Source organism: Hermetia illucens, chromosome 1 (assembly GCF_905115235.1).
Source record: "Hermetia illucens chromosome 1, iHerIll2.2.curated.20191125, whole genome shotgun sequence".
NCBI classification, from domain to species: Eukaryota; Metazoa; Arthropoda; class Insecta; order Diptera; family Stratiomyidae; genus Hermetia; species Hermetia illucens.
Genome location: NC_051849.1, coordinates 32,814,646 through 32,828,813, shown reverse-complemented (window position 1 = coordinate 32,828,813; position 14,168 = coordinate 32,814,646). Strand labels below are relative to the sequence as shown.

General features: G+C 41.9%; 1 protein-coding gene across 2 annotated transcripts in view; it reads right to left on the bottom strand.

Moving 5' to 3' along the window:
• LOC119649874 (intracellular protein transport protein USO1) overlaps window positions 1-14,168 on the bottom strand; it is a 124,232-nt gene that overhangs the window by 22,217 nt on the left and 87,847 nt on the right. The window contains exons 15-18 of one of the 2 annotated variants that reach the window (XM_038052284.1): window positions 7,554-7,685; window positions 7,048-7,371; window positions 6,619-6,945; window positions 5,541-5,747 (exon numbers count right to left, since the gene is read on the bottom strand). In XM_038052284.1, the coding sequence (XP_037908212.1) occupies window positions 5,541-5,747; window positions 6,619-6,945; window positions 7,048-7,371; window positions 7,554-7,685 (990 nt within the window). The remainder of the gene's footprint in view (window positions 1-5,540; window positions 5,748-6,618; window positions 6,946-7,047; window positions 7,372-7,553; window positions 7,686-14,168) is intronic. The other variant, XM_038052292.1, reaches the window with a different exon arrangement.

Genomic DNA, 14,168 nt, shown 5'->3' with positions numbered 1-14,168 from the left:
TGAAGATTTTTCTTGTTTGATTCCAGTTGATGTTATTTCCATGAGCGACATACGAGTATCTATTCTAAATTAAGTACATATTTATTTTCCAGGAAAAAGACGGGTTGGAAACGAGCATATAACAATATAATAACAATAAAGGCTTGATAAAGATAAAAGATGTTTTGATGATGTGCTTTCTTCTACGACAATAAGCTATTGTACTTGGACGATATGCATTGGGGAATTCATAGATAGACATTGTAGATTCTGGTATTCGTGCAGGCTCATGCGAAAAGGGATCTAAAACGGAATTATTTTGTAGATTTTTATTTGTATGTTCTTAGACTTTACATATTCTATCAAGTGGTTTGTTTTACATTTAGACATTACTTTTGTCCTTCCTGTTAAGTTGATATTTGTTACCTTCAGTTCACCTTTTAAGAGTTACTTTTTACGACAGATAGTGATATGAAAAATAACAATTGTGGAAGATATATCCATTTTTTAAGTTTAGTGTAAAACAAATTCTTATTAAAATTGATTGATTATATAATACACAGGTTTTTTGTAGCTGCACAGGGGGGCTGAAATATTCAACGGACCTACCCATATTTCCGGGTCGAGAATTCCTGGTAGGCCCGTCCAGTATAGTTCCCTCAAGCGTTCTACTTAATTTTTTAATGTCATTGCCATAAGCCCGTTTCCGATTCCACAGAAGGGTTCTGGCTCGTGTAAATACGTCCTTGGCTAGTTGGTCCCTTTCCTCATTGTCTTCCAACGCAACATGGTCTGGAACCTAGAGTATTCATACCTTGTTGAACGAATCGAGCGTATTCAGTCTCTCAAGGCATTCTCATACCAGTTTAGAGTTCACCTGGTTTGACCTAAGTTCCTGATTGTTGCTTGGCTGCCGGTGAGAATAGCAATGCTCTGCCCCCTGTAGTTCCTTTGGAAATTAAAGGAGGCACATCCATCTATGGCGTATATTTCCGCCTGGAATATGCTAGTGTACCTACACATTGGCTTCAATTGGATGACACCGGACCCGCTCCCTCTGCTGTGATGGATCCGTTAGTGTACCAAGTGATCAATTGCTGGCTTAAGCCATATGTCATAGTCACGCTCTGCCAGTTTGCCTTGTTACTCCAACGTGTTTGAAACTTCTTATCGAAGTGAAAGCTCGTTACCATATTATCCTTTAGTATCAATAATTTGGGATTCCACCTAGAAAGAATATTAATCTTCCTTTGATTTAGGCAGCTCCCCGCCGTACTGATTCTCCCGTCCAGAATATTGCCGTCCTTGCCTGCATCTGTATGTGCAAATGGAGGGAGGTTAATCGCAGAAGGACCTCCAGGGATACCGTTGGGCATGTTCTCGTGGGTTTCCGACAAGTGTTTCCGGCATGTGTCTTCCAAAGTATTTTTTGGTCTAGCATAATTCCCAAATATTTGACCTCTGAGTTGATGGTTTCAAACATTGATCAACGTGAAGATCCGTACTTGGTGTTTTTTGGCGCTACTTTGTAGAAAAAATAGAGCTGATTTCAGATTTTTGGTTTGGCAATTTCCGAGAATGGGTCCGTTCAAGAAATGGTCACTTTCGACTCCCTTAACTCCCTACCTTTGCAACAAATGTCAAAACTAAGACCAGCTTCGGGAAGTACTAATCGAGACCCTTCATTTGACACCCCACATGACTATATTTGATGAAAAAAAAAGTACACCTCCCTTTTGCATGTATGGGGACCCCCTTAAATCCGACATAGAATTATGTAACTCACTGTATGCGTGAGCGTTCATAGTTCCCACCAAATTCGGTTCGAATCGCTAAAACCGTCTCCGAGAAAAATGCGTGTGACGGATAGACAGATAGACAGAGAGACAGACAGACACACAGACAGCAGCGGTTGGTGCTACCAAGCTGTTTTTTTTAATTAGCCAGAAAAGTCTACGATGAAGGGAATTACTCCGCATTGGTGACTCTTGACATCAGGAACGCGTTCAATTCTGCCAGATGGAAACATATCATCGTAGCGCTCGCGAAGGGTCCAAGATGTATTTAATAACGGCAGGAGTTCCACAGGGGTCTGTTCTGGGCCCTCTGCCATGGAACTTAATGTAAAATGGCGCCTTATTGCTTCCGTAGCTAAACAAGCCGTTGTCGTCGTATTCGCAGATGACATTGGAGTGGTTATAACATCCAATCACCCCGACGAAGTACAGATATATACAAACGAGACTATACGGACGATCAAGTCTTGGCTTAAAGACCACGGGCTGGGGCTTGCCGAACACAAGACGAAGTTGGTGCTCTTTAGAAAACGGCGGAAACAGAAAACTGTTGAAATTTGCATCGGGGCGCATGTTGTTGCCTCTCAGCGATCGCTGAAATACCTGGGAGTAATATTCGACTCCAAGTTGAGCTTTAAACCCCACTTAAAGCTTATTGTGCAGAAAGGGGCGACTTTTAACTCAACACTGGCAAGAATGCTTCCAAATGTAGGGAACCCGAAGTATAGTCTATGATTACTCTCATTGCGAGTCGTCAGCTCTGTATATGCGGCACCAGTGAGGGTGTCAGCGATAAAAATCGGAGAAAATTGCAGACAGTTTCAAGCTGCATATCGATTTAGCGCTCTCTGAACATATTGCGCCTACCGAACAATATCTTATCAGGTGGTATGCGTGATTGCGGGGATGATCCCGGTAGATATTCTAACCGATGAGGCAAGTCGTCTGTATGAAAAACAGGAAGCGAGCCTATACGAGCAAAGTTAGCGTATGCGGTCATTGGCAGCATGAGACCATGCGGAGAATGGCCGGTGGACACACAGACTTATCCCAGACATAAACATGTGGACTATGCGGAACCACGGTGAGACGAGTTAAGATCTGACTTAGTTCTAAACCGGACACGGTGGGTACCCGTTTAACAATGGAAATCTGATAAGGTTCATGGTACGATCAAATACAGCATGGGACGAGGTAGTCGCAATGGTGAAACGGATCCACCAGCAGCTAAAAACAGCAGAAGTATAGCGGAGACATAGAAGGGAAGCTACTGTAATTAACGCCACGCAAAGCGGTAGCAGCTCATTTAGAGTGAACAGTTAAGAACTGAACAGCCTCGCGAAGCAATACCGGAACGGGGGTCCCGCAGAGAGAGTGTGCAGAAAATATGGGAGATTTTAGTCGGCAAGAGTCCGTCATGCATCGCCTAGATTCCAGATGCGTATCCATGATGGATTTCCCACAGTCAAAAAAAAAGACACACAGCCAGACAGGCGGACAGACAGACAGACGGCAAACCGATTTTAATAAGGTTTTGTTTTACACAAAACTTTGAAAACAAGTCGGGAAACCGGAAGTCCAGCTTCCGGCTCAGGTATGAAAAGCTTCGTGTATTTCTCACAAAAGACATTTGAGTGTGCATTTGTCTCATTAGTACGTAGCACGTAATATATGCATATATTCTGTGAGATTATCCACTTTCGGATGATATTCACATTCATAGTCTTGATTTTGTAAAGAAACGATAACTTTGCTCTATTATAACTTTGTTAGTAATAGTGCGATTTCCACCAAACTGGCAGGATCATGCTCTCAACTATCGATTATTGAAAGTTTAATGAGGAAAAAGGCAAAGTTCCAAGAATTACTGGTACCGACATATTTCGGGACAACAAGCATAAGGGTCACACTCTCTGCGGCTTCGTCAAAGCTTAGAAAAAACGATGAAAGGTTTGAACCTCGACATGGTGCCATCGAGTAGGATACACCAACTCAAAAGCAGGCTAAGATCCCCCAAGGACTGAAAAATGTAGCACGAATCTAGAGGGATATATATGTGATGTGTCCAAATCGCGAGAAGAGCTTTAGAAGACAAACGAATTGACTAATTTCGCTACACTGAGGCGGGCACAAAAGAGAAGTGGAAACGGCTAGCAAAAGGAAAAGGAAGTGCACAACTCTGAAATCCATGATAGCACGGCACATCATACAGGAAGCAAACAGCATCACATGAGACAACGTATATTTCATCAAGGAAGGTGAAAACACTAGGAACTCAGATTCCCCAGAGAGCTTGGCGATCTTACGGTAAACAGAGGGGAACAGCTCCAAGAGCTTCCAAGAGAGGTGGCAAGTGAGAAGTCAGGCAATGTTATTGTCACTCAAACCCTAATATCCCATTAAATTATCTTATAACGATTAAAAGATTTCTGGATAAAATTCAATACTCAAGAATAACGTAGACCAAAAATCTTATTTGATCATATGCTGGCACAACTGGTCCCCGAAATATGTATTTACAAATAAATACGTATCTACAAACAACTGTTTTTAGTTAGTTTGATTTAAGTTCCTTTTTTTAAATCAGGAAATTCTTGTGAATCATTAATTTCCTCTTTTTTTTTGTTTTAGTTGTATTTTTTTCTTGTTCTTATATTTTTGAAATTCTTTTATTTAATTTTATCTCTATTACCTTTGAAGTTGATACTTATGGCTTGGTTCTCCTTGGTTGGTTCCTAACTCCTGCGAATTCATACTAAATAGGTTTATCCATGCCAAGACAGGGTGGACATCCCAAAGACTGCACCTCATGAACAACTGAGGGAGGAGAACTATCGATTGAGGACGTGGACCGCTGTGGATCTTTTAGGTTTAAGGGGCACGTTAAGTTATGGTAAATGACACGTAAGAAACTGTAGTGTCCAAAAGGAGGACCTCACCGCACATTCTGGCTACCACAATGGCGTGGAAGCGTCTGTTGACAAGATAATTCAGGGGAGCTTCAAAATTTGCGGCCTGGTTTTTAGGTGTTTGGGATAACCCTCCCCTCTACGTTAACTCCGGCCAACCAGGATGATCCTTTAGACCACTAGAAATCCTGCCAGTAATTACAGTACATAGCCCGTAGGTACAATTGACGAGGTGCGCCTCCTCTGCACACATGTGGACTGAAAAACTGTTAGTTTTAAGTGGGGCTTTGTAACTTTGTTATTTATAAGCCTGTTTTAGTTTAGATATATAGTACATATAAGTTTGAACAGAACGACTAGGCTACTACTCTAGGGCAATCTAGGTTGGCATTACCACTTCAATAAAAATAAAAAGGAAAGCACAGAAGTGCAAAAGTGAGGTTTCATTTTGTCAACCTAATTTTCACTTTACAAAGGACGATGGAATAAATAGATGAATTATAGATATTACTCACATCCCTATTATTTTTCACATCACTAAACGCGTATAATTACAGTTTTTTTCTATAATATGCTCAATATATGCATGTTTCAAGGACCTTTTTATATTTTAAAGAATTTTAACAAGAATCACTACTTCATTGGGAGAAGGTAAAAGTCAGATTTTAGATCCTTTTTAATAAAAATGTAATTACAAGTGGAGCTAGTCTACATCTAATGGAGTAACATTCAATACACTAACATAATATGGATATCTTCAAGTCTACAGGAATGGGTTTTGACAAGCAATGCAGTAAGGATCAATTGAAAATTATGGTGAGGGTTGATGGTGAAGGTGGTTACTTAAAAAGAGTACCCTCATCATGATGACTTGTAGTCGTAGATGTTGATGATGTTGTGGGATGTGGTTGTTGGTCGCCTTGCTGATCGCCCTGTTCGCCACCAGCATCCCCACCTATATCATGGTGTTGTTGCTGCTGTTGTAGTTGTTGTTCCCGTTCCTTCTTCATGCGTGCCCGACGCATTGCCTTCGAATTGCAAATATCGCATTGTGTTTTGTTCCCTGATAGTATTTTTCATGGTTTTATATATCTTTTCTAAATACGTATTACTGTGTGCCATTCAAAGTATTTATCTTTCAGAAGACATTAGTTATCTTAGCTATAATAGATCTGGTGGTATTGACTAATCATAATGGATGTTGGAAGACGACAGCCAATAAAACAACCTTTTCAATTATTCGGCATAAGAAAGACAATATTAAGGGGGGATAGCTTTTGAAACAATTAAAAATGAATGAGTTTATTCAGAAGTAATAAGAAGGGAAGATATGAGAAATAGCAAGGATTTACCAAATATCGACATCGGTTAAATGCAACTCTCGTCGGAATGAGCTGATACCTTCGGCCTGCTTAGATTTTTCATGCAAACAGTTTAATGAATTATTTAAATAATTATAAATGTTTGGATTATAATATATTTATGGTGAAATAAGTGAATGAATTTGGCTTATGATTCAAAAGTGTATCAAAAGTTGTCTTATTGGTTATCAGTTTGAGAAATTCTTTAGATTTTGGTATACCTTCTATGCAACAAAAATGTGAATTAAATTATTTTAAAGCCTTAGTTTTACTGACCTGGTAATTAGTCACAGAAAAAAAATCTATTATGATATTATTCACAAAAGATTAGAATCATCGTTTTATTCAGTTTATAGAATTTTGAAATTGGATCATGATTTATGGATTTCTAAAATGCTACAAAATGGAAGATGAATTTAAAATATTTACTGTGTGCCTTATGTTCCGCATTTAAGAATACATTTATTACTGAAAACCAACTCCAAATTTCTAGAAAGTTCAGTGGCTTTCGTTAACTTAATACTATTTTAGGTTAATAATTCCTTAGGCAATAGGTGATGTGGTTCTACTCACAGAAATAAACCGCAATAGATCCTGACTCTTCAATTAGTTGCTTCAGTCGTTCCCCCTCCAAATCTTCGATTACATCACCACCAGGATCCTTCTGAGTCAAAATCCAGTTAAGAATTTGATCCTCAGCATACAGGTCACCCGCGTAAATGACTGGCTCCTTTGAACTGACTTTGAAGAATAAAATGGCAGGTAAAGCAAATACACCGTAGTCCTTAGACAGTCTTTTGTCGTCAATTTTAACAAAATCAATTCCTGCTCGATCGACCTCGTCGTCGATGTGTTCGATTTCTGCAAGGACTCGAGGACATTGTTTGCACTCGTCACTATCTGTGATAATTCAATAAAAAACCTAATGTCAAGATGAGTGCCTTTTGGTTAAATGGTTGAGTGATCGTGATGATCCAGAAAGAGCCTTAAAAATATACTTACAGAAAAATACTGCCAGATAGTCTGACGTTTTCCGTATCTTTTCAAACATTTTCCTGTTGACTTTCTCAATACTTTCAGTCATTTCCATGTTTTCAGGACTTGTAAGCCAATCAAGAATCTCTTCCTCGTCATCTATATCCCCATCGTAATTAATTGGTTTGCCTTTCCGGAAATATGTTATTCCAGGTGGATTCCTGTAACCATACTTCTTTGCCATTAGCCGATCCTTCATTTTGACAACTTTAATTCCGTATTCATTGGCTTCGTCATCGATTAACTCAATATGTCGAAGAACTTTTGGAGTGAGAGGATCGTCTTCCTTATCTGGAATAGAGGGGATGATGAACTTTTGGATAAGCAACCGAGGATTGGTATTTGCTTGAAAAACTACAATTATCCTGTATTCAATATTTTGGGAACTATTTAATCCCTCTTGATAAATAATTGCAACCAAGCATATTATCCTTAGTTAACGTCCCCCAAGGGGTTCGTTTTAGTTTACTTACAAAACACAACTGCCATGAAATCCTTTGTGTTGATGTATTCCTGTAACGTTTCTCGATCAATTTCTTCTATACTCTCGTCACTTTTCTGTTCAATCATCCACTTAAGGACATCCTCGGTATCAGATATATCACCTAAATTGTGGAGTTAATTTGAGATAAGCAGCTGTATAGGCCTTTTTGAAGATAAAATATGTTTCACTTACTTGTATCCTGCAGTGGTTTTTCAATAAAGTGCTAAATATTTATAAGAAATTTTAGATTGAGTTTGGTATATCATTTAGTATGCTTATATTTATTATAATCACTCGTATGTACACAATCTCCCTCCTTGGATTACCACCTTGTCATGGTGGGGTAGTTTGTAGTAGCCTACTACTACATTAAGAGTGTCTAAAACATAAACCTAAGGATTTGTATTCTCCAAATACTAAGATGTCACAGAGTACGAACCCATTACCAGATTGGGGCCAAGGTGCGGATTTAAGAAGCCTCATCAGATTCATCTTCCCCCCCGAAAAACTATTTGGAAGATATGCTCTCCACGCAACGACGCGCTCAGCCAGAAAGGAGGGCAGGGGTGAGGCAGCGCCTGATGAATTGTCTTTGCCCTAGACGAAACAGCGAGTTACATCCTTTTTGAAATTTGGGTGCTTGCCCAAGAACGAGGGTTCCGGGGATCACAAACGAAGTATGTTACCGTCGAAGTTTGTTGCTTTCCAACTGGTCCTCGTTTCTCAATAAAGGTCCAGAAAGGAGAGTTCAACAACTCCTGTAATGGAAGAAACTGGAAATCCGACTATGGAGGGTATGTATGTCTGTGACATTATTGTCTAAAACTTCCAGAAAACGGAAGAGGAATACATAGCAAGGAAACTTCAGCGGCAAAAGAGAGGGGATTACAGGCTAAATTTCACCTATGGGAAATTTCTTTTCAGCTTGTGTGTGGTTGTGGATCTATCCCAGATGCAAGGAAGCGGAACCTTCCGTCACACCGGACCCAGTAGATTCTTTACTTAGGAGTGATTCGTTACACATAAGATTAAAATCATGACTAAAAACACAAAAGATCCTGAAATTAACTTGCAGCGCGCTGAAGTCTCTTCATTTCCACTAGCAGCAAGGCTGACGAAGGCCAGGACTGCTTTTATATCTTCCTGGTACAAACACCATTGGTTTGGTTTAACATAATCTGTGGTATTGGATCAATAAAGCGGTTAGGATCTTCTCCGCTGAAAGATCCACTAAACGGGGACCCTACGTCGTATCATAATAATAAGCCGGACCGTAGTCGGTCCCAAGCCTAGTTGTGAAACGAGGAGAGATGGATAGCTTCAGTCTGAATGGCTGTCAACCATCGCAGCATTTCAGGGGATAGGTGAGGAAAGTGCAGGAACTTTGCAGTCTAGCAGATTACTCACTGAGGAAGCTATTACCACACCTGGTAGTTAGGTACAAACTGCAAACCCAAAAAATGAGTAGAAAGAGAAACTTGAGGTCCGGTATGGATAACCGGTGGGAGTCGTCTAACTCGGTGACTGAGTCGGGCTCCCGTAATGGATAGCACGGCGTCGAAACCGCTAGTCGTGGGGCGGTTCGCCGTCTAGGCGCCACGACGACCAGGAGCATTGCTTCGAATACTGCAGCTGTTTCGCCACAATTTGTGGCGACTACTTCAGCAGGTTTGCGTAGGCAGCGGATGAAGTGGACTGAAGAAATAAACCTCATCCGCTCCTACTACGAAATAACGGCGGGGACGGGTACAACATTTTACCGCCCCTTGTTGCACCAGAGATTCGTCGAGCGCAATTCGCGTATGTGACTGTGCAGCGAGTCACAGACCAGTACCGCTTTATTACTCGCAGGGACAATATCCCGACAATCATCAGGGAGCATGTTCGATTTGAGGTCATCGCGGAAAGGGGTGACTGAGAGTCGATGGGGGCAGAGGCGGCGGCATCAACAACACCACGTCTCACTGCAGGTAATAGTTTCAGTACTCGCTGAAGCACTCTTCTCCACCGTCCAGCTAAGGTTTCCGCTGAGGTTCGGAACGAATTCCAAAGAGCGCATATGAATCCTTTGCATAGACCAGGTATTCCCAGGCTCTATGCGTCTCTGACTACTCCGGGAATTCTATCTCAAATCAATGATGAGATTGCATTTCGACTGTGTCTCTGCTGCAACTACAATCACTTGTGTATTGTGGTGCAGTTACGGCTATCAGATTGCACGCTCAAAAGATTCGCTTTCGCGTTATTGGTTTGAGTAACCAAAGAGATCCACCATGGAAAATTCGTCTGGAACGTCGGCGGGACTCACTAAGGTTGAACGTTGCTAGACTGATTCAGATCAGCATTGGCAATGCCAGCAGGCGGGTGAATATTGGGCTGGACTTTGGGGTTACTCGCCCAGCATGCTGAGTATGCTGAGTATGCTGAGTTGATCACCGCCGAAGGCACCCACTATGCCAATACGCTTGGCATGAGTTTTGCGGATGTTATCGAAGAGGCAGTTCGACGAGTCATAAACATATCGAAGAACTGGAGTGGCCCTGGTTTGGATCGGGTGCATAATTTTTGGTGCAAAAAGTTGACCAGTATATATGGTCGGTTAGCACACAGCATAAATGAGGTAATGAGTCGGCGGGAGGAATTTCCACCTTTCTGCACTGCGGGAATTACCTTACCTTACCTTATCCCTAAGAAGGACTCGGTGCAGGACCCCGCAGACAGAAGGTCTATTAATTGCTTATCAACCCTCTACCAATTCATAACGGCCATTATTAATGGAAGAGACAATGCGCACCTGGAGACCACAACGTTTTGTCCGAGGAGCAGAAGGACTGCCGAGGGTCAAGGGTTTGCAAAGAGCAACTCATTGTCGACTCGGCAGTTGGAGGACAAGCAACTAGAGGCCAAAGATACCTCTTTTGTTGCTATATTGATTATGCCAAGGCTTTCAATAGCGTCCCGCATACCTGGCTAATCGATGTCCTATATCTGTATCGCATTGATCCGAAACAAATAAAGTTTTTGGCGACAGTCATGGAAGGGTGGCATACTACCTTATCAGCGCCTATATCTGAGTGCGCTAATACCTCAGAGCCCATTCGTATACGGAGGGGTATCTTCCAGGAGAATTCCTTGAATCCCCTTTGGTTTCGCATGGCACTGAACCTCGTTTCATGGCTACTGAATGATGCTAGAGGGCATGGTTTTGCAATAAAATATGGCTTATGTGCTAAGTGCGAACTGACACACTTGATGTACTTAGATGATATCAAGTTGTATGCTGGTACTAACCACCAGTTTCGTAGCGTAGAACAATGGAGGAGGACCGCAAACTTCTTGGAAAATCGCGAGGTTAGGTGACGCACATTGGCTGGAACCGACAACGATATTGCTTATAATAGGTTTGGCTGACGGGTTATGCTCCACATATAATTTTATGGCTTTGTAATTTTTTGGGTAAACTTCAAAAATAAATTCAACCGCCCGTTGGAACTGAATTACGTGATGTTATATTGGAAACCTATAATATTATCAATTTGGTGTTCTAACTGGTGGACGCAGCTGTCATCTTTCGTTCGGATGGAACGTTGAATCGGGTTTGCTAAACTAGTAAAAGTATTGATACAACATACATAAAATAAGCATACATTACATGACAAAGAAAAACTTTAGAACAAACTATAATGTCAAAAATGGGAGACCTTCAGGTGGATACCAAAGGTTCTGAGGGCCTCAAAATAGCATTAAAGTGCAACAGCCCGACGATTAAGGGAAGGATTGCTTGTTTCAACCCTCTTGAGACCGTCGTATGTAGCCTAAAACGCAGATGTCATCTGTTTCTCGTTTATCATATGTCATTCGCACCTGGGAAGTGATACTTTCAGGTCCAAACGCCAGCAAATTTCACCATCCCGAGAAGTCAATCTCCTTCTATGGAGGATGAACCAAAGGAAAGAAAAAGGCCCGGGGAAGAAAAATTTACTCCAAGCTATGCATCAGATGAAACCACCTCTGGAGGAAGAAATTATTCCACTTGAGCTGCAGTTTAACTAAGAGCCAGCTTTCCTCCATTTGAACTAGTGCAAAAGGGGTCATCTGCTCTGGAACAGGGCGTGTCTCCTTTCAAGGCATCGGACACCCTCTGTACGCCTCGTTCCACCAGGAAAAGAGCTAAGTATAGAAGAGTGTCTTTGCCACTAGTAAGAGCATTGATATGCGTGTTATAAAGCCAAGAATTTTTGCGTCCTGGTCAGTTTTATCTGATCCGGGAAATTAAATTTTTCGAAGTAGGATGAATATAAGTGAAAGCATTTGATTCGAAATAGACTGTCGCCTCGGCGGTCAATTTAACTGTTGATTTGAGATCTGCAAGCGGTAAGGTAGAGATGAGATTCCTAAGCATTGCAAGAATTCAAAAATTGCGAATAAAAAAGGAAGCCCAGGATTTAAATTCAGGTTTGATCGCCACCTGTCACCTCAGTCGAACTAAACATGCGGCCCTTAAATTTGGTTTGAAACTAGAAGTTAACCCCTTGTCCGTGATCTTTACAACCGGGTTGTCACCTAATTAAGAAGTTACCCAAGAGTTAGAAGCGATGGAGCGTGAGCAAGTAAAAATCGCTTCCGTAACATTAAATCGAACTGACCTAGAGTAAAATTACGTGGATAGGCGGATCAGCGAACTCAACAGTCAATAAGAAATCACAGTGCGTGCTTCAGGCCTCCTCGCTAAATAAAAACCATTGTAAAATCTACGCCCGGCTGTAGAACTGGCAGAATACATTACTCGATTTTACGGGGAGGTACTGTTGGTTAGGACCTTCGTGGGTCATCTGGTGCTAGCTTGTTAAAATTAGTAAGTCGGTCAGATTTAGTTACCTTGGGATACTTAATTACGCTAGCTTACAATCACCTGCACCACAAAATCGCAGTTAATGCCATTCTAGGTCCTCGAAATCTGACTTGGGCTACACTTTTCCATGTTGTTTACCACCCCTGGGTATGATAAATTTCTATTCGAGAAGGACGCAAAAGCGATACTCCTTTTATATAAGACACAGTCCATTGAAAAAGAACAGCGTTGACAGGGCTGGGTAAAGGTAACCTACTCTAGAAGTTGTGTTTGAAGGTCAGGAGAGCAAAAACGCCTGCTGAATCAACATCAACAGGTCTACTACCAAACACTATCTCCACCTCCACGTGGTGATCGCTGGGACTTCTTTTTTAAAGAAAAACTGCAGACAGAGCAGAATGAAGGCGAGTCTCCCTCGCCTAAAAACGAGACAAAATTGTACCAACTACTGCTCGAGGTTGGGGGTTGGGTAGGGTTGACTACCCTACTTGGATGCTACTAATCTACAGAAGGAGCTTGGGACAGGATGGTCTTCAAAACTTCGAAACCGGTAACGACAACGAAGTAACAATTTGCGCATTTTCTCGTGGAATATGCGCTCCCTGTACAGACCGAATGCTGCCCAGCAGCTAGTCGATACCCTGTCTCAATATATGTAACAGCGCTACAAGCGATGCGCTGGGCAAGGACCGATTGCCTGGAGAAGAGCGACTACAGTAAACCGTGTGCTCGAAGTAGGTTCCTTAGTGAGCCAAAAAAATGAAATCTGCTGTTATCGGCTTTGAAAATATAAGGGAACGGCTATGCACTCTCCGTTTGCGAACCGAATTAAAAATATAAGCCTTATAAACGTTCACGCTCCTACAGAGGAGAGTGCAGAGTCGGAGAAGGATACCTTCTACGAGGCAGTTGAGCGGTCTCTCGAAGCCTGCCCCAAGTATGATATCAAAATCATTCTTGGAGATTTCAACAGTTAAGTAGGGAATCCGTATTCAGGCGATACGTCGGCTCCCATAGCTTACCATGTACTATACATATAGGGATACCAATGATAACGGACTGCGGATTATTCAGTTAGCAGCATTGCACGAAATGGTTGTTGGAAGTACCTGGTTTGCGCGGAAAGCGGTCCACAAACATACAGGGCCTCACTAGATGCGACCATTTTCAACCAAATTGACCACATGTTGATCGAACGCCGCCATGTCTCAACCTTGATGAATGAAAGAACATGTAAAAGGGCCAATATGGATCACTATCTCGTTGGCATGGTGCTCCGAGCTCGAATTACATGACCACCTACAAACCCCTCTGACAATCAGGTGAGAGTGGATACTGAAGTCATTCACAACACAGTCCTCCGTAACACCTGTAAAGGGGAAATGGGTGCCGCAATAACCGCAGCTAACAGATGTCCGCGAGATGAAGTATCAACAAATGAGATCATTATCATTGATACGGCCATACTTGGCCCCAGCTGCAGGAAATGTGGAACGGCTGGTTCGACGATGAATGTAAGTTGGCAACCGAACGGAAGAATGCCGCATACCGAATAATGTTGTATTTTCAAAGAACCCAGGCACGCGCGGAGATTTATCAAGAACTTTGTCGAGCGGAGACGCAACTTTACAGACAGAAAACGTAAGTCTGGGTGAACCAACAGGTCTGTGAACTTGAAAAGTACAGGAAGTAATCGCACCAGCCGCGGAAGTTTTACCAAGCAGTCACCAGGATGAAGTCTTATACACCTCG